This window comes from Psammomys obesus, unplaced genomic scaffold, assembly GCF_907164565.1.
Source record: "Psammomys obesus unplaced genomic scaffold, mPsaObe1.curated_primary_1811, whole genome shotgun sequence".
Taxonomy (NCBI): domain Eukaryota; kingdom Metazoa; phylum Chordata; class Mammalia; order Rodentia; family Muridae; genus Psammomys; species Psammomys obesus.
The window spans coordinates 15,428,719-15,448,031 of NW_026592510.1; the positions used below are offsets into that span (position 1 = coordinate 15,428,719).

Sequence of the window (19,313 nt, forward strand, 5' to 3'; positions counted from 1 at the left end):
GGAAGTTGTGTATGCTGGGGTATACCTGTGTTGCCTATACTTAGGACATTGAGGCAGGAGTATTTTGACGTGAGTTTAAGGCCAACCTGGGCTACACACTAAGTTCCAGAATAGCCAAAACTACTATATAGCAAGACTCTTGTCTCAAAACAGAAAACCATACAAAAGATTGGAAAGCAGCCTGTTGAACTGGTTGAACTTTTTTATAAAGCAAGTTTAATTTGTATTTGCACAGTAGTCTGTTACCTGCCTTTAGGGGTATTCTAAAATGAATTGCCAAAGGAGCTTTAGATGTGTGTAAGGCAAGAGATTGCCATCTCTTTTACCCAACATAGAACAATTCCTGAAAGGAGGATCTGGCTGTCTTTGCTCACCTCTCTGGAATTGCCCCTTTTTCTATATGTATGTATTTTTTAAGTGAACATACTCTTTGTTGTCATCCTCACTCATTTCTTAATATATAAAAATCACGTTGATTTTGTAGCAGTTCCATTTGCTGATATGAACCTGAACAAGATTACCATTTATACTGCCTGGCTGATCACTCACAGAACACGTTACAACAAAGACCTGTTTTGTTCTGCAGCTGTTCCACCCTAAGGAAACCAGTTTCCAAACTCTGCAGGGCTTTATAAATCAGGACAAACTGGTCAGAAATTGCATAGAGAAACAAACAAGAAACCAACTAATGCCTCCTGGTTGGCAAACAGTGCATGTGAATGTACTACAATTGCAGGTAATGAAATTTCCTGCATTCTAAGAATACTTGATAGAAGAAAGTTTGTTTCACGTTGTATCTTTGGTTCCAAGACATTAACTTGTAACTGTTAAATCACACAAATGCAAGTTTCAAGATATTCCAGGCAACAGATAATGGAAGACAGTTGATGAATTATGACTTTGAAGTCTGTGTTACTTAGCCATCCTTGTATGTGGCAACAAAATGCCCAGGAGCAAAGGAAGAGGAGTTTGTGCAGGCATGGAGCTCCTTTCTCTGTAGTGAAGCATAGTGACATTGAACATAGAGGCATGCTGAACTTGCTTTACCTGGGACTCGCTATATCAGAAAAGAAGGAGTAAACCCATATGTAATTCATAAGTAACAGAATATATTCTTTACCAGCGTTCAGCTGAGATGTAGGTATTTAAAGCATAATTTATGGATGTTAAAAATGCCCTTGAAATATATCCTCTTAGAATAAATGTTTTGTCGGAGTGTCTCACCCTGGTCAGCTTTTACACCTAGCAGGTGCCTTTTCAGTTGTTTGCCTCAGTTGACCTAGTCTAATATCTGGACCTAGTCTAATATTGTGTTTTTAAGTCATTATCAAATGGCCATCAAAAGAAATTGTGTCTCCTGTAATGTGCTTTTCTCCCTCCCTGGAAAAATTTTTAAAAGGAGACAAAAGAAGCAAAAATAAATAAATAAACTTAAGATGTTCTCTACAGTGGACAAAGATCAACCTTCTTTTGTCAAAAGAAATTATAGGATTCTCAGAATTCTTTAAACTCTTGCCTATTTATACAAATACATTTTGAGAATAAAATTGTAAATGTTTTCTTCCTGTGAAGAAGGGACTTCACTAGCTGTCCATGTGAACATTCATGTTTACATTCATGACACATTCTCATGAAACCAAGTGATCTGGAGGAGTTTTGTCTGTTGGAGGCTGGGCCTCCAAGGAACTTTTGTAAAACAATTTTCCTTACATGAGAACATAAAAAAAAAATGAAGTGCCCTTGGCTTCCTGCTTGCTTCTTGGTAGTACATCTTAACTTTCAGTTACTGCTACCACAAATAAACTGATAATGCCATTTTTTCATTTTAATTCAGTTGTTGGTAGAATTTGAATTGTTGAAATAATAATCTGTGTTTCTTTTTTTATTACATTTTTATTTAGGTCTAGTTTAAAAACAGGAAAATCCATGTGTCTTAATTGTCCAATATTAGACTTGATTTAATACATCAGGCCAATGAGGAAGGCTTTCTCAGAGTCACCTTGGAAACTCGCTAACATGTTGGCAGGTTAGAAATTACTACCTTTATAAAGAACCAAATTAAGTAATGTGTATAAAACACATACTGTGTTGTAGAATCTTAGATGAAAGTTAAGTTATTGCACTTCACTTTTAAATCGATTGTTTTTATTTATTTTGCATGATGTGTGTGGTTGTGTGTTCTGTAGCATGCACTTGGAAATCAGAAGACAACTTTCAGGAATTGGTTCTCTTCTTCCACCATGTAGTTCAGGGGTTTAAACTCAGGTTCTTCAGGCTTGGTGGCAAGCACCTCTACCTGCTGAGCCATCTTGCCCACCCAAGATTATTTTGAAGACATTCCTATGAACCTTTTAATGGGGTTTACCATATTGGCTTATGGATGAGATTCTTTATTTATTTATTTTTGTTTTTAGAAAATTAATGCAAAGCTTCATGATGGTGTTTGTCAGCGCTGCAAAGAAGTTCTTGAATGGCGTGTAAAATACAGCAAATACAAACCACTGTCAAAGCCTAAGAAATGGTGAGTTAAGTTCCTTCAATTTCTTCTGTGTAATGTATGTATTGTGATGTCCTAGTCCATTATGTGTCTCTCACAACTGTGTCTATATAAGCGTGAAGGAAAATTAAAAAAAGAAGTCATCTTCACTACTGTAGAATTGCATCTTGCTTGCTGAATCTCCTTTTATGAAAACAGACAGATAAAAAAGTAAATTTATCATTTTTTCACCCGTGATTTTGTTCTATTTTTAGAGAAATTTTTTTTCTAACGGTAAGTCAGGAAGACTGGAGAAAGCCTACTTATTGCAAAATCCTATTTTCCACTGAGTAAGTAGCAATACTTACTGTAGATTGTGTTATGGATTTTTTTTTTTTTTTTGAGAGGATATGTGTTTATGTGACCTAGAATAGCGTCCAACTAATGACCCTCCCATCCCAGCCTCCAGTATGCTGGGATTATTGGCATATGGCACCATACACATATTATACCAGATCTTAAAAGGGATCTGACCTCCTAATTCAAACTGTGAAGATTACTAAAGTGACCTGGTTGACCATCATGTGTGAATCCCTGGCTTATAATTTACAGTTGCACTCATTTGGAGACTTGAGTCAGAATGAAACAATACCCAGCTAGTGTCTTACCTGTCTGCCTCTGACCTTTCCATAATTCTGAGGCACTTCTGTATCAGATTTATATGCAGCCTTTATTTCAGCTGAGTAAGGACAATTGGAAAATAATAGCTATATCAGTAATCACAGCTATTTAATATTATGTTTTAATTTGGTATCTGTATAGTAGTTATTTAACCCAGTCATTGTTGCTTTATGTATGTGTTATTTAGCTGTTTAGTAGTTACATCTTTCTTGAACATATTCTTTTTTTCTCACTTGATATCTGTCTACCAATCTAATCTAACCATTGAATAAACTAACATGCAAAGTAACAGGTCTCATTATGAAATTTGCACATATTTACGTCTTTATATGTTACTCTACTACAGTGCCTTTACTTTCTGCCCTCCCTCTCTGCTGTCCCCTTCTTGCCCATCATCCTCTTCCTTTTTTTTTTTTTTTTTTTTTTGTTGTTTCTTTTTTTTTTGTTTTTTTTTTTTTTTTTTTTAAACAGGGTTTCTCTGTGTAGCCTTTGGCATCCTGGACTCACTTTGTAGACCTTGTCCACTTCTTTCATGGTCCCCTTTCTAATTGCATGGCATACACACACTTAAAGAAGATAAGGAATAATGCTGTTTGTAGTAATTTGAGTTCCATTTATTTTCCTTCAAAGGCCTTTTCATTTTTCTGTGTGGCTAACTAACCTTTCATCAAATATATGTGCCATGTTTTTTCTACTCATTCATTCATTGAAGGACATCCAGCGTACTTTCTAACCATCTCCCAAGCTTCTGACTATTGCTTTATGTTCCTGGCGTTCCTTCCTAGGTCACGGATTGAATTAGACTGTTATTTGTATACATTTTGCAGTTTGTTTGTTTGTTTGAGACAGGCTATGTAGCTCTAGCTATCCTGGAACTCACTATGTAGACCAAGCTGGCCTTGAAGTCATAGAGGTCCACCTGTCTCTGCCTCCCTAGTGCTGAGTTTAAAGGCGTGTGCCACCACACCTGGCTTGTTCATTTCACCCTGTAGTATCTCTGAAGAGTCATGCAATGTTGGTTTCTTACATTTCTTTCTTGTGATTTGATCATCTGCTAACATGTCCCTTTTGGCTGTATTTGACAATCTTCTTATTGAGCTGTTTTGTCTCTAGAGCTCAGCTGACTTAGTTGTGGACTCCTGTCTTTCCTGTGGTGCATACTGCTATCAAACCTGTGTGGCCCCCATGTTCAGTGTCTTCCAGTTGTCTTCACTGTAGTAATGTACCTTCTTTGTGTAACAGAAGCCTGTTTTAACCCTTTAGGCCAGACAGGTTCTTTCATCCTTCTGAAGACTTCACTGATCATGCCCAAGGTGGTTTATGTTTGAGTTGGGGAGCATCGCACAGGGACATCAGGGGTAGGGAAGCAAGTATAGTCCTGAAGTCTATACAACAAAGTCTTCTTGCTTTTACACCTTTTAAAAAGTATCAGTCATCCTGCAGGTGTGTGTGTCGATATTCCACTGGAGCTTCACAGATAAGCTGTCCCAGAGGTCGAGTCTTTCAGAAATTGTCAATTTCTGAGTTACTTTCAATTGATAAAATCTGGTCCAGGACTCAGGAGAGCAATGATGCTTTTCCCTCTAACTTTCAGTTCCTGGAGGCTTCCTAGCTGTCGTGCACAACCACCCACAAGACTGTTTCTGACCATAGAACCATGGCAAGTTGAATTGAGCCTCTCTGCCTTGTGGCAGTTCTCTGTTCTCAGTCTCCCAGAGTTGCTCAATTTTAAACAATAGTTAACCTCACAAGGTGGTGCTTGGCCACTGCTCTTAAGTGATATAGAGTGACAAAAAATGGGGTTCCTTCCCTCTGTACTCATTTGCTGGAGAGTGGGTTTGAGGATTGTGAAGGATGTTGGCTATTCCTGAGGGGCAGGGTCACACCGAGGCAATTTCTAGCACACCATCTTAATTGGATGTGCCTTCTTTCTCAATGGGAATAAATCTTAAGAGTTTGTAATATCCATCTAACTACTATAGAGATTTCAGCATTTGGTGTTAATTCCCAGTGAAAACTATTTTAGCCTTTTGGCAAATCTAAAATTCAAGGTTTGGAACATTTTTTACTTAAGAATATTTAATAGTGACTGGGCAGTGGTGGGAATCTAATCCCATTACTTTAATCCCAGTACTTGTGAGATAAGCATATCACTGAGTTTAAGGCCAGACTGGTCAACCTAGCAAATTCCAGGACTACCAAGGCTGCATAGAGAAACCCCGTCTTGAAAAACCAAAATTTAAAATTAAAAAAAAAAAAAAAAGAGTATTTATAGCAGTGGGCATGATAGCACATGCTTTAATTCCAGCACTTACTATGGAGGCTGGGGTAAGTGCATCTGTATGACTTTGAGGCCAGTGTGGTCTTTATAGTGAGTTCCCAGACAGCCAGAGTTACACAAAGAGCCCCAAAGGGAGAAGGATTTGTAACAGCTGTGGGTGTTTTAATTTTGGTTTGATGTTTTTTCCTTCTCTTAGATAGTGTTATACACGTCTTGATTATTTTTTCCAGTGTTTTTCCTGCTCCTTAGAAACTTTCCTAAAGAGAACCCTACCAGTGAGTGGCTAAGCGGTAGTGTGCGTGTTTAGTATGCTTTCACTCGGAATTCAATCCCCGGAGCTGTGACACTGCTTACGAACAGGGCTGTTGAATCTTACGCTAAGTTACCCAAACTGGCAGCAGGGAAGTTAAGCTGTAAGAAAAGTGTTTACAGCCTCCAATTTTAGATTTCCATAAATGAATAACTGTTTTCTAGGTAGCAATTAAAAACTAGCTGTGCAGTAAGTCATGTACTCTTAGTTAATAAGCCAAACACAATATGTGTGGTTTCAGAGTATTTTCTATAAGGCATTCTTCCTATAAACTATGTAAGTTTTCACCGTTGCTCTCTGTTCACCACCACTTCCCAATTCCCCGCCCCCAGCTTGTTTCCCGGAGCAGCTTTAAGTATAGGAAATAGACATTACAGAGTTTTGCCTTTTAGCAGACTTTTACATTGTAGCAAAAGAAGTTACTTAACTATTTCTTCTATGTGTATACTTATATTCTAATCTTGGTAGTCTGTGCTGTGTCTTGTGTGCTTATCTTTGATATGAATATGCCACTGTGTGAAAGATCACTAGCAGATTTTTACTAGTGCCCAGGGAGAAGTGGATACCCCTCATTAGTCTCATGTGATCAACTGTGATCATCAAGGGAGATGATAATGGTTAAAGAGGACTCCCAGCCTACTCTATCTTTCATGCTGAAGGTCATGTTGCAACCTCAGAATGAAGGAAATATAAGGTATTATATAAATATAATATTGTATAAGTTATATAAATACAAACTACAGATAAGTCATTAAAGAAAATCACTAAGAATAAGGAAGTTCAAGTAAATGCAAACAAAGCTGACAAGAGCCTAATAAATCCTAGTCAAAGCAGAGCTCCAGGACAAGAAGGGAGGAAAAGCCTTTCATCTGCCTTTCTGAATTGTAGCTGAGATTCTGTATCTAAAACAGAACAAGACCAAAACCTGCAAATGTAACTGATACACATTTTATATAGCATGGGAACCTTAATGAGGAAATGAAAAACTGAAGAAATGGCTAAGTCCAAGGTAGGTCTAAACCTGTTATCCTGCACTTAGGAAGCTGAGGCAGGAGGACCACAAGTTCAAGGCCAACCTAAGATGTAGAGAGAGTTCTATGCCAGTTTATGCCAGTTCAGTCCTCTCTTAAGAAACCAAGAAGGAAGGAGGAAGAGGAAAGGATAAAAAGAGAGGATTAAGCTGTAGTGTTTTTGTTAGGACCAAATAAAATGATGATGTGTACAGCAGATTTTATATGAAAAAGTTATATTAGATGGAGATGAAGAAGGAAAGAGAAGGAGAGAGCAAGACATGATGGGGAAAGAAAGGAGGACACCCTGACAGAGAAAGGGAGACGGCAAGAGACAAGAGGGCAAGAGGGAGACAAAGTGGCTGGTTGAACCTTTAAAGGAGAAACTTAACCATGCCTGCCAGGTTTGGCTACCTGGCAGGCAACATATGATGACATCATAGGTTGCTAAGCAACCCAGAAGCAGGCTACCTAAATACTAACAGTTTTCACACCAGATGTGCTGAAATTGGGACACCATGGGGAAATATAATAGGAAAAAGCAGTGCAGCTGTGAGTTGTAAACCGGGAGTATGGGGGGCAGGGGGCACCATATAGGAAAATTCACAACAACACAAGGACCCAGCAAATTAGCATGATTTGTGTATTCAGTTCCTCCTACCTCTGTCTTTGGAGATAAGGATGCCTCTGTTCTTTGGGTCAGCAGGATTTCTCTCACATGAGGGCCTTCCTATTCCTGCTCTATCTCAGATTTTGGAAGCTTAAGATAGTCACTAATCCAAGGCACCTTTGTGGTTAGAATGTTTTAAATTCTTATAAGCTAAAAGTGTTACAGGGTCAACGGCCTAGTCTAGAACACCACAAGTTTCATGAACATGTTGCACATTAGGCATTTGTGGATTTCAGAGTCCAGTCCCTAACCAAGCGTTGTAGGAATATACTTCACCTGTATTTGCTTTGTTTTACTGTATATTAAAATATATCACACATTCTAAGAAATTTGAGTCTGTTGATGCTAATAGTAAAACTTAACTTGAAATGTTAAACACGTCATTCTAGTAATCACCTATAAAAATTATCCTTTCTTAAGATTTATATTCCAGTTTTACAGATGTTCCTTGACTTAGAACAGGTTACAACCTAATTGACCAATCATAAATGATCATATAAATACTGCAGTTTGAAAGTGTGCTGAGTATTTCATCATGTCATAGATTAGCTTTTCGTACCTTAAAATGCTCTGCACCCTAGTGTATAGTAGGACAAAAGCACCCAACACAAACTAGATCATAATAAAGTATTGAATATCTTAAATAATTAACTGAATACTGCACTGAAAGTGAAAACAAAATACTTATAGAAAAACATGAATAGAATAGTGTTTCTTGACCCAGACACTGGGCATATTAGGCCCATATATTCTTTGTACTAGCCTGTCCATGTACTGTAAGATGGGTCACAACATCCCTGGCCAATATCATATTTATTAACTGCCAGCAATCCCCCTTCCTCCCTAAGTCATGACAGTTTAAACAATTTCTAGTTATGGCCATATGCCCCTGAGGGACAAAAAGCCATCACCAACACCCCTCCACAAGTTAAGAGCTACTGCGCATCCAGCTCTCGCCACCCGGACCCCAGTCTGTTGCCATTCTGTATCAGCTTCTATAGTATTAGAACAACGCTAAGCATGGGCTAATGTCTTATTGCTGATGATTTTGTTTAATGGCTGGAAAGAAAAGTAGCTCAGAGACTCTGATGTAAATGTGGATATTTGCTTTACCACATATCTTAACTGATGGCAGAAAAGGGTTGCTTGGTGGGTGGTAACAGCTCAGGCCTCCTCATGGCCACTGTGACATGCTCACCAGCATGTACACATGTGCTCTATAAATAAATAAATATCTTTTGAATATCTAAAGAATATTGCTTGATTAACTGAAACAAAAGGCATTGTAGAACCTAAAAGTAAAACCTATTGTCTTTCCATAAATACACATATTTTTAAAAAGAAACGCACAGGGGGGTTCTAAGCAGAATATATTAAACCAGACATACATGTGATTCACAGTTCCAGATCTCTTCAATAAACAAGATTGTAAGATTTAATGAAGTACCAAGCTTTTGTTGAGTGGAAGGAAAGGACTTTTGGAATGATTAATACTGGTCTGTGGGAGAACAGGAAAACAGAGCTGTGGGATTAATTGAATTTGCATTTGAATCTAAACTCCCTGTGCTTTACTTTGTCTTGGGTTAAACATATAATCCTCCTGACTTAGAACATTCAAAACAAAACAATTCATTTCATTTCTGGCCTTTTTGTACTGTTTGAGAAAAGGGCAAAATTTTTTAATCGTTAATGTAAGTTTAAAAGGTATTAAAATTTCTTGACACCCTTTAGACCAATTATTTTATAAGACCACTTTCCCTTACTTCTTCATATTTAATTCCATTAACTGAATTTTATTACTCTTTTTAAAGATATTGTTGCCCCTCATCTCACCCATTCTCTGACATCTCTATTTGACTAAAGATGATGGTTTAACAAATGAAAGGGGACTGTGGTTTAACAAATGAAAAGGGAGTGGAGAGAGAGTTTCATGGTTAAGAGGATTTACTGCTCTTGCAGAGGACTGAGGTTCCATTCCCAGCACACCATACACTAGCTCATGCTGCCAGTAATTGCGGATGTACTGGGATCTGATCACAGTTTTGAACTCTGTAGACTCCTGCACCCACATGGTGGACAACAACTCTTCATGTTGGTCTACACATAAATGAAAAAGAAAAGGGAAAAAGAATAAAGGTTAATCCTCTTAAATGTTTCAAGGAGTCAGTAGGGAAGATTGGATTATTTGATCCCTCGGTTACAGTGTGGGAGTAGGTGATGGAGGAGACATCTTGTCAGGAGACACCAAAACAGGTCATACTTGGAAGACAGTGAGAGACATGAGTTGCTGCTAAGAACCTCCTGCCATCCTATGCTGTGTCCCTATTCAAAGGGCCTGTGCCTTTCCTTTTTCTTTTGGTCTTTTGAGACATTCTTGCTGTGAGCCTCTCATCCCCACCCCCTTCCAGGTTTTTAGGACTACAGTGGCAGGTGCCACAGCAGCGGGGCTCTTCCTTTATAACCGGATTAGAGGAGTAATCTTACCTGTAATCTTTATAAACCAATTTCTTTGTTTCTTCTGATTAGTGAGTTAGTTTTGGTTTTTCCTGAAATAGGATCTCACTATGTGGCCCAAGTTAGTTTGTAACTCCTGATATATCCTAGACTGGCCATGGATACATCTTCTTTCCACAACCTCAGCCAGCCATATTATGTTGAAAAGGATATCCATGCAGAACACAGCTCTTAATCCAACAAGAGCAAGAGATAGGCTTTTTTCTAAGCAAAAGATAGTTTTTTTGCCATAGCTGTGGCCATGGAATGTAAACTCAGATTTCCCTGAATGGCATGTTTCCCCGTGTGTTTACAATGTTATAGTCACAGAACAAAAGAAAAAAGTCAAGACAATTGTAGATCCACTGGTTAGTACTGCGCGTAGGCAGCTGCCATGAAGCAGGGGAGGGTCCCTCTGTTGGTGCCATGTTAGCACACCCCCAGCCTCTGGGTGGCAGAAACTAGTAAACCATCCCAAAGGTTTACCTGACAGTCAACAGATGTTAGCTCAGATGCAGAGGTGGGTGGTAGTGGCTGTTGAATAGTTATCTTCAGGTAATTTTGGCTTCATCTGTTAATTTTCCAGTTCCACATCTGCCAAAGTTCTAATGAGTCACCAGTCTGCTCTGTAGAATCTTCAATATAAGTAGCTTTTTCAGAGAAATTGAGTTCACAGAAGTTCTGTATTTCTGAATTTCTTATTACCCCAGCTCTGAATGGGCTGGCATGAGGCTGTCTTCCCAGTTAACTGGGAAGCTGATGCAGGAGAATTACTTGAGTCCAGGAAATCAGAAACAGCTTAGTCTGTAACAATAAAAGAAAACAAACAGAAAAGAGTACCACTGCCCTCATTTTCCAACGGCAGCAAGTCATTGGTTTACAGAGAACACGGTAATTAGTACCAGTGCCTTGCTGGTCTGGCGCTGATACTGCATTCAGTGCTGGCCCATTGGCATTTACTAATTGTATGTGTTGGCTACAGACACTATTGCAATACCAGGCTTTATGACGTTGTAACCACATTATAGATAGGTAACTTCCATGACACACAAGGTGTTTTCCCTTCCCTTCTAACTTTTTTCTTTTCTTTTTGTCCTGGAGCTCACTCTGTAGACCAGGCTAGCTGCGAACTCAGACCATCTAACAGCTGTCTCCAGACTGCTGGGAGTACTCCCCCACTGCCCAGCTTCCCTTCCTTTCTTAGAGCTGGATGAATGGTGTGTGCCACTGATAAATACAAACTACCCCTTGTTCTCCATGTAGCTGTAAAGTCCATAGTTCAAGTGGGAAAAATTGGATTTTTATGTACTTGTGGCCTTACCACTGCCTTTCTATAGATTATTTTATTTTTGCCTATTAAGTGTAGCACTTGAGTTGTTGTAGTTGTCAGACCCTTTCCTGTCTCGCTGGGCTTCAACTGTAATTTTCTATCTTTATATTAGGCTCTTAGACTAAGAAGAAATATATTCATCACATTTCACAAAATGTATTGACTTGGAGAAAGAGTAACATGTTTAATTACTGAATTCCAGTTCACTAAATTTACCAGTGTGAACCTTAAGTGGTGTTCCAGAATTTCACCGAAATAAATTCACTAACGAAAAATCAACCTGTTTTTTAAGCACATTCCTGCTTGACCAGTAAAACTTTGATTACTTAACCACATTTATAATTAGGAGGAAGAATCATTTTGAAATGCCGCAGAAGGGGGTATTTAATAATTGAGCTTCATTGAAAGGAAGCTTTCAGTGATTGAGCCTTCATTGAGGAGGTTTTTAATTCTCTGTAGTCTCGTGTGTCAGCACATCTCCACAGAAGCCAGAGGTGCTGGATTCCCTGGAACTAGAGTTACAGGCTGTTGTAACCTCCTGTGCATGATTGGAAACAAGCTCAAGTCCTCTGGAACAGAAACTAGTACTCTTAAACCCTGAGTCGTCTCTCTAGCTCCCTTAGGGATATTTAACAATCCTTCATTTGGGATTTTCTTTTATATGTAATTGTAGGCATGTCTGTTTTGTAGTTTATCTGAAAAGCCAGGTCAGTTTGTGATGGCAGAGGTTAATGAATAAAGATTGTTGGGAAGGTTTACTATCTGGCAGAGTTTAAGGTTAGTAAAGCCTAAACTGTAGTTCTTGTTTTCCATCTCCTTCCCTGTTCTCCCATCCCCCATAAGGGTGGTAAAGATGTCCTGTAAACAGGGAGTTCACCTGCAGCTGGGTACTTCCCTCCCCCGCCCAGTACACTGTGATGTAGTGAGCCAGGGTTAGGATGACATTGCAGGTCAATAAGGAACTTTTAGGAAGGGCCATCCTCTGGGACCAGAAACTGCTTGTTTTTATAGCTCACTTCTCATTTCGCGTATTTTCTCAATGTGTTTACCATTTAGGCTTGGAAAAATGATGTATCTTCTAAAATGAGAACTTTTTGTTGTTGTTGATGGTAATCATAAGATTTATTTCAAGAATTGTTTATAAGGAATTGTTAGGAAGCTGACACAGTTTGGGGAAACAGGGAAAAGATAAATGAAAAGATCTCAACGATTTAAAGCTGGCTTGCCGAAAAGGTTGTCTTAGTCATGTCTCTATTGCTGTGGTGAAAACACCATGACCAAAGCAACTGGGGGAGGAATGGGTTTGTTCAGCTTATGCTTCCACATCATCGTTTGTCATTGAAGGAAGGGCAGAAACTCAAGCAGGGCAGGAACCTGGAGGCAGGAGCTGATGCAGAGGCCATGGAGGAGTACTGCTTACTGGCTTGCTCTTCATGGCTTGTTCAGCCTGCTTTCTTATAGAACCCAGGATGACCAGCTCAGGGACTGCACCAACCACAATGGTCTGGGTCCTCCCACACTGATCACTAATTAAGAAAATGCCCTTCAGTCTTGTCTACAGCCGGATTTTACAGAGGCATTTTCTTAATTGAGGTTCCCTCTGTTCTGCCCAACCCTAAAAGACCAGGAATAAACAGACTCCACTGTAAATACATGAGGTTCTTTTTATTGTAAATTACAAGTTGCAGCTTGGGCCCACATCCCCACCATCTAAGCGGTGAGAGCCTAGCGCGTGCTCAGGTTAGTTGGGTGATTTAAAGATTCTGGTCCCTCCCAGATGCTCAAGGCAGGGGCAATTCCTGCCTGGCAAGCATCTATTGGTCAAAATGCTACATTTTGAATTGATTGGCTATAGGAAGGTCCCCAAACCATTAATGACCTGGTGTCCCTCCCTAGGGGGATGGACCAGTTTCCTAACAACTGTATCTCTAGTGGGTGGGGAAAGAATGCAGTAAGGAGGTTCTTCCCCTCAGGGCATTCCTGGACTTCTCCATCCACCTAGTTCAGGCCTTAAATAATAGCTGCTAATTTTTAATCTTTTGGTCTCTCACCTCCTCTCAAAAACTGTCCAGTACAGAGTTCATGGAGCTAAAGTCTAGATGAATCTGTCCATTTTCTTAAGCAAGTAGATAATTATGATCCTTATTTAAACTTAGCATCCTGTCAAATCTGTCGTAACAATGGGCCCTTGTGGCACACACCTGTAATCTATGTATGTGGGAAGGAAAGACAGGAGAATCAGGAGTTCAAGGTTGTTGTTGGCTACATTGTGAGTTTGAGGCCAGTCTGGGCTATGTGAGACCATGTCTCAAAGGAAAAACAAAAGCCTCTGTCACAACATTGTGTTTTACCCACCCCTTAAAGGTATGACCAGAGGAGGTGACATTAAAAAAAAATCTAGGCGATTGTCCCTATATGACTGGCAAAGTACATATTCAAAATTAGGATCCAGACTATTTTTCATAATCTCTTATTTCTGGCTCTATTTTGGTGTCACATCCTTAAGGTTTGACATCATCATCTACCATGTCTTTAACAATTCCTGTATCTTAATTAAGCTAAGACAAACAGTTTATATATGAAAAATACCTGCTAGAAAACTGTCTCATGTGAACAGGTTTTCTTTAACTATAAGTACCAAGAGATTGAGCTAGATTAAAAAGACAGTTTACTATAATTGTGTTATTAGGAACAATAAATATTATGGATGCTATAAAATCACACCGTGCAACAGATAACACTCAAGAGGTTTACTGGGAGAGGTGGTTATGCAGAGGCTGACTCTGCGTGGAGGTAGAAATGGAAAGAGGGGGGAAGAGGAGGTACTTACTATCTTTTTATAATGGGGTACATACACATGCGCATAGGCAGAATAAGCAACTCGTGGTGACAGTGGAAGTGTATCTCATTTTGGCAGCCGATGACATTGTCTGCTGTCACTAGGTCACTGAAAGTGCTCTTAGGAGTAGGGTTTTCCAACAAATATTTCTTGGAGAAGTCCAGGCTAATAGAGATATTATCCTAGACATAGCTCTTTAATTTCTAAGAGAGAAAAAAAATGCAAAGATGCCAGACAAGAGATATGGTTCAATTTGCAATTATTTAAGTAGCATAGTCAATGTACAGGACACTATACTGTGTATGATACAAAATATGAAGAGTCTGCCAGCAAGAAACTTACTCTCTGAGGATCTGGGTCCACAGGCAGTTCCCAATATTAGTAAAAGCAGACACTCTGGTCATCAAGACATGACTGCAGAGGAGTAATACAATAAAACCAAGAGAAAGGGGATCAGAAAAGTCCTGACTCACAACTGGAGGAGTGGCATGGATGATGTTTACAGGAAACCTTGTAAAGAGTAGTGTGGTAAAAGAAAGGAAAATGAATAGAGCCATACCCATCTACCCCAATTTCTGCTCGAAGTTCTGCTCGAAGGATGGGGTATAGGGATATACCCCACCCCTATACCCCATCCTTCACAAATGGTGCAGGTGCCCATGAGCTGTTCTACAGCTTCTTGCAAATTATTGTAAATTAATCGTTCTATTTTTTGCTGTTTGCTTGTTTGGTAAGACATGGTGCCCATTAGACTACCCTTGGGCTCACTTCTGCCACCTCTGTCTCCCCAGGGCTGGAGACATATTTCTATTTCTGGCCATATTTCTATTTCTTGCCATTCTATAGTGTTGGTGGTTATAGAATAATATCCACAAAAAGATGTTTGGGGTAGCTCAGAGGTTAAGAGCACTCGCTGCTCTTGCAGAGGACCCAGGTTGCACCTGTAACTCCTGTTGCAGGTCATCTAATGCCCTCTCAGCCTCTCAGTTCCAGCATTTCAACAGTGAGGTGCACTGGGGCTAGCCTGGTCTACATTGTAAGTTCCAGGATAGCCAGGGCTATATAGCTAGACCATGCCTCAAAATAGTCCAGGCTACTACTGCAGTAAGGGGAGATAGTATTACCTGACCTGCCTGTTTAGTCTGGAGTGTATAATCTGGGAACACCAAAAAAATTAATTGTAACAACTACATAAGGAATTTGGAATGACAGCGGGGGTGTTTCCCTTAAAAGCATTTAAAAATCTAGTAGGAACTAATCTCATAGTTTGGTTTTAAACTCTCCTTACTGTAAACAGCATAGGTTGCTTAGTGAGTGCCTCTGCAGGAAGTAACTTGTGGATCTGCCAATATTGAGTTTCTCTCATTTGCATACCAAAGGGTGAGGCCCCTAAGGTCAGGGTTTACCAAGGTGCACAGTCACCCTGTGTGACAGTCAATACCACATGATGATGGCCACAGTCAGAACATAGTAACCTGGAAGCTAAGGCAGAACTGCGGCGTGGCATAGGGCAGTTTGTGTCACCATTATTGTGTTTTGTCGTTGTCCAGTGGACACCTTAAGTATCAGGATCCCTGTGTAGATCTTCCTTTCACCATTCAAACGGTGATGAGGAAAAGTCCTGAGGTTTTGGTTTAACTGAGTTTGTAGAGATAAACACAGTGTAATTCAGGTGTTATAGAACCCAGAGCCGCCGACTTTTCATGCTTAAGTGTAAGTAGTTTGGGACCTGTTGTGAAAAGTGAGACTCAGAAGTTAAGTTTACTTTTAAAGATGCTGTAACAGGGACTTGTCAAAACTGGGCTAGTCTCCCATTCCAAACCTGTTCTTTTTCTACTGTTTTATTTTCTAGAGATTATTGCAATACATTGAAAACTCCCCAGTCGGGGTTGGGGATTTAGCTCAGTGATAGAGCGCTTGCTAAGGCCCTGGGTTCAGTCCTCAGCTCTGGAAAACAACAACAACAACAACAACAAAAAACTCCCCAGTCTATCCCTGGTTCACCTGTCAAATAGTCAGCACTTGATTTTCCTTTTGTGTTTTGCATTCTAAACAAACTATTCTATTTTTAAAAATGTGTGTTACTGACTCCTTTGTCAGTAAATAGAGCTTATAAGAGCAATTTGTTTTAATTTAGCCACATTTCCCATTAAACTGATTAGTTGTAATATATCCATAGCCAAAATAGCCCAAGTGATTATTTTCTGGCATTTTTCACACACACACACACACACACACACACACACACACACACACACACACGTGCCTGCTGATACACACTCACACTCACAAACACACACAGAGAATATGAAAAGGGAGAAAAACTAAGATTAACACCCATGAGATTGCCTTAATAAAATGCTATGAGTGCAGCAACTTTTTTTCAAGGAAAAAAAAAAGAAACATTTAGGTGAATTTAAAGTATTTCTTACTACAAAATGTTATAAGCAAGAGTATTTAGGAGTGATTAGAGATTTATAGCTAGTTTTTAAAGATGTTTAAAAATACTTTATGGGTTTTATGCAACCTGGAATGGATGCCTATTAAAGTGCTATATAAATTATTCTCCTACTTAGGATCAAGGTCCTTAGGTTTAAAACAAGTGTTGTACTGAGTTTTTTTGTTTTAATGTTTCTTAAACCAGACCTCATGTGTTTTCCTCACCACACATGCATAAAGCTTGGATTATAGATTTTGAAAAGGCACACTAGCATCCCTCTTGAGAGACAAAAAATGAAGTCTGTAAAGAATGTTATCATTCATATTTCCACCAACATACATCACCTATAGAAAGTGAAAATGCCTTTTTACTGACTTTTTTCCTATATTAGTTCAGGGATATTATCCTAATAAAACATGGTTTTCAGAAGGAATTTAACTTTGAAAAGATCATAATTACTTTCAGAATGCATTCTGTTTTCAGAATTGGTCATTGTAATCTCCACCAGGATGGCAGACCCCCACTTAAGAATGTGGGCTTAAGAATGAAAGAATTTATCAGATTCATGGGGCTCATTCCTAAGGTTTTGGTTATGTAAACACTGCATGGAACCTAGGGATCTGCATTTACCAAGCTGTGCTGATGTGTGATGTTAAAGTTACCTTTGTCGGAGCAGATGGCTCTAGGCTGTAAAATAAGAGAGCTATTTTAAAGATTTACATGTAAATCTTAACCTTGCTAGTTCCCCTGAATACAGTTCTAACCTTGTATTAGCAACTTAAAGATTTGTTGATTCCAGAGACCTGTAGCATAAGACAAAATATTTATCAAAAAGAAAACATGCTATAATTTCCTTTAATTCTCAGATGACCCAAACCACAAAGGACAACATTATTTTAGGACTTTGAGAAATTAAAGCTGAAGCTGGGGCTGGAGAGATGGCTCAGAGGTTAAGAGCGCTATATGCTCTTCCAGAGATCCTGAGTTCAATTCTCAGCAAATCACATTGTGGCTCACAACCATCTATAATGAGATCTGGTGCCCTCTTCTGGTATAAAGGCATTCATTCTGGCAGAGTATTGTATATGTAATAAATAAATAAATCTTAAAAAAAAAAAAAAGAGGAAGAAGGAAATGTTGTGGAAACTTCCATAATCCATTGGAATTATTGGGATTTATTTCTCATGATCCTAATGGTGTGACCTCTAGATACAGAATAATTTAGTAAAGCTTTCTAGAATGCTAGAATTTAAGGGTACCAAAAACAATTTGCCACAGAATTTTAATAATTGTTTTCATTTAGCTATGTCAAAGGTTTTTCTTGTCTTGACTTTTGCTTACATTCTAATTTCTCACAGTTGAGGCTCTTTGTATAATTGCTATACTATAAAATTTGGCACCAGGTGCTCATAGATATGGTGAGCTTATGTCTGGATCTTCAAGTCTGTTCCTTTGATCGATGTCTGGTTTTGTGCCAATACCATTCTGTTTTTATTACTATAGCTCTGTAGTATAATTTGAGATTGGCATGGTGATACCTTTTATTATTCAATAGTTTTTTTTTTAAATATCAAATAAAATACTGATTTTCAAACTTACTTCTGTTCATGGTTTCTTGACCAGTTCTTTATTTTCAGCTTACAGACTATGTGCTGTATCTAAGACAATGAAGTTTTTATACATACAGCTAATGAAGGCTACTCAGTTGTTTTTTAACCTCTGTGGGTTTTTTTTTTTTAAAAACATTGTATTTTCCTGGCTTTTGGGGAGTGGCTGGGGCTTTGATAATAATACTGTCACCAGTTGAGGTTAAAAAAAAATTACCTGTTCTGTTTTCTGAAAGGATTTATATAGAATTAATATTATTTTTTTAAATGTTTGATAAAATGCAACAGTAAATGCACTTGGCCTGATGTTCTTTGCTGATTTTTTAATTATAATTAATTTTTTATAAAAGATTTATATCAATATCTACTTGGATTAGCTATTTCTTCTTTATTGAGTTTTCATATTTTGTCTCTTTAATATGCCCATTTCAGTGTTGTTTTTTTCTTTTTCATATTTATGTATGTGGAGTTAGTTATGAACATTTCTCATTTTTTAAATGTCTATTTGATTCATTGGTAATTTGTGGCCTTTTATTTTGATCAGTTTGACTATGTGTTTATGAAGTATGATTTTTTTTTTAATAACATACTTTCTCCCACCCCCATCACTCTTCATCTGTCTCAAACATTTGTCTTGGCCCCTTGCTCCCTTCCTCTTCATAGCTTTGGGTTTAACTTTTCTTTCTCTACTTTTTTAGGGTGAAAGTTCAGAGGATTGTATAGTTTTTGCTTTGGTTTTATTTCTGTGAGACAGTTTCTCACTTTGTAGCCCAGACTAACCTCAGATGTATGCAAGCTCTTATTCCTACCTTAGTCTTAGAGTCCTGGGATCAGAGCCTTGGCCCCATGCTCAGCTTTGCATTTTAACTGTGTGAATGTCCCTAGAGGACTTTCTTTAGCTTCCTTCATAATTTGTACATTTTAATGTTTAATTTTTGTTTCCCCCTTTTGCTTGTTTCCTTTTTTTCCCCCTAGGTTTTGGAGACAGAGTTTCTCTGTGTAGCCCTGACTCTCCTGACTCACTCTATAGACTAGACTGGCGTTGAACTCACAGAGATCTGCCTGCCTCTGCCTCCCGAGTTCTGGGATTAAAGGCATGTGCCACCACCACCCCACTTGATTTTTGTTTTCATTGAAAGTGTTTTCTAATTTTTTTTTTTTTTTTTTTTTTTTTTT

General features: G+C 38.6%; 1 protein-coding gene across 2 annotated transcripts in view; it reads left to right on the forward strand.

The window, feature by feature from the left end:
* Window positions 1-19,313, forward strand: part of CUNH9orf85 (chromosome unknown C9orf85 homolog) — a 49,365-nt gene that overhangs the window by 26,611 nt on the left and 3,441 nt on the right. For both annotated transcript variants that reach the window (XR_008720890.1, XM_055614051.1), the window contains exon 2: window positions 2,415-2,521. Coding sequence is in view for 1 of the 2 variants with exons in the window: in XM_055614051.1 (XP_055470026.1) it covers window positions 2,415-2,521 (107 nt within the window). In the remaining variant the exon portion in view is untranslated. The remainder of the gene's footprint in view (window positions 1-2,414; window positions 2,522-19,313) is intronic.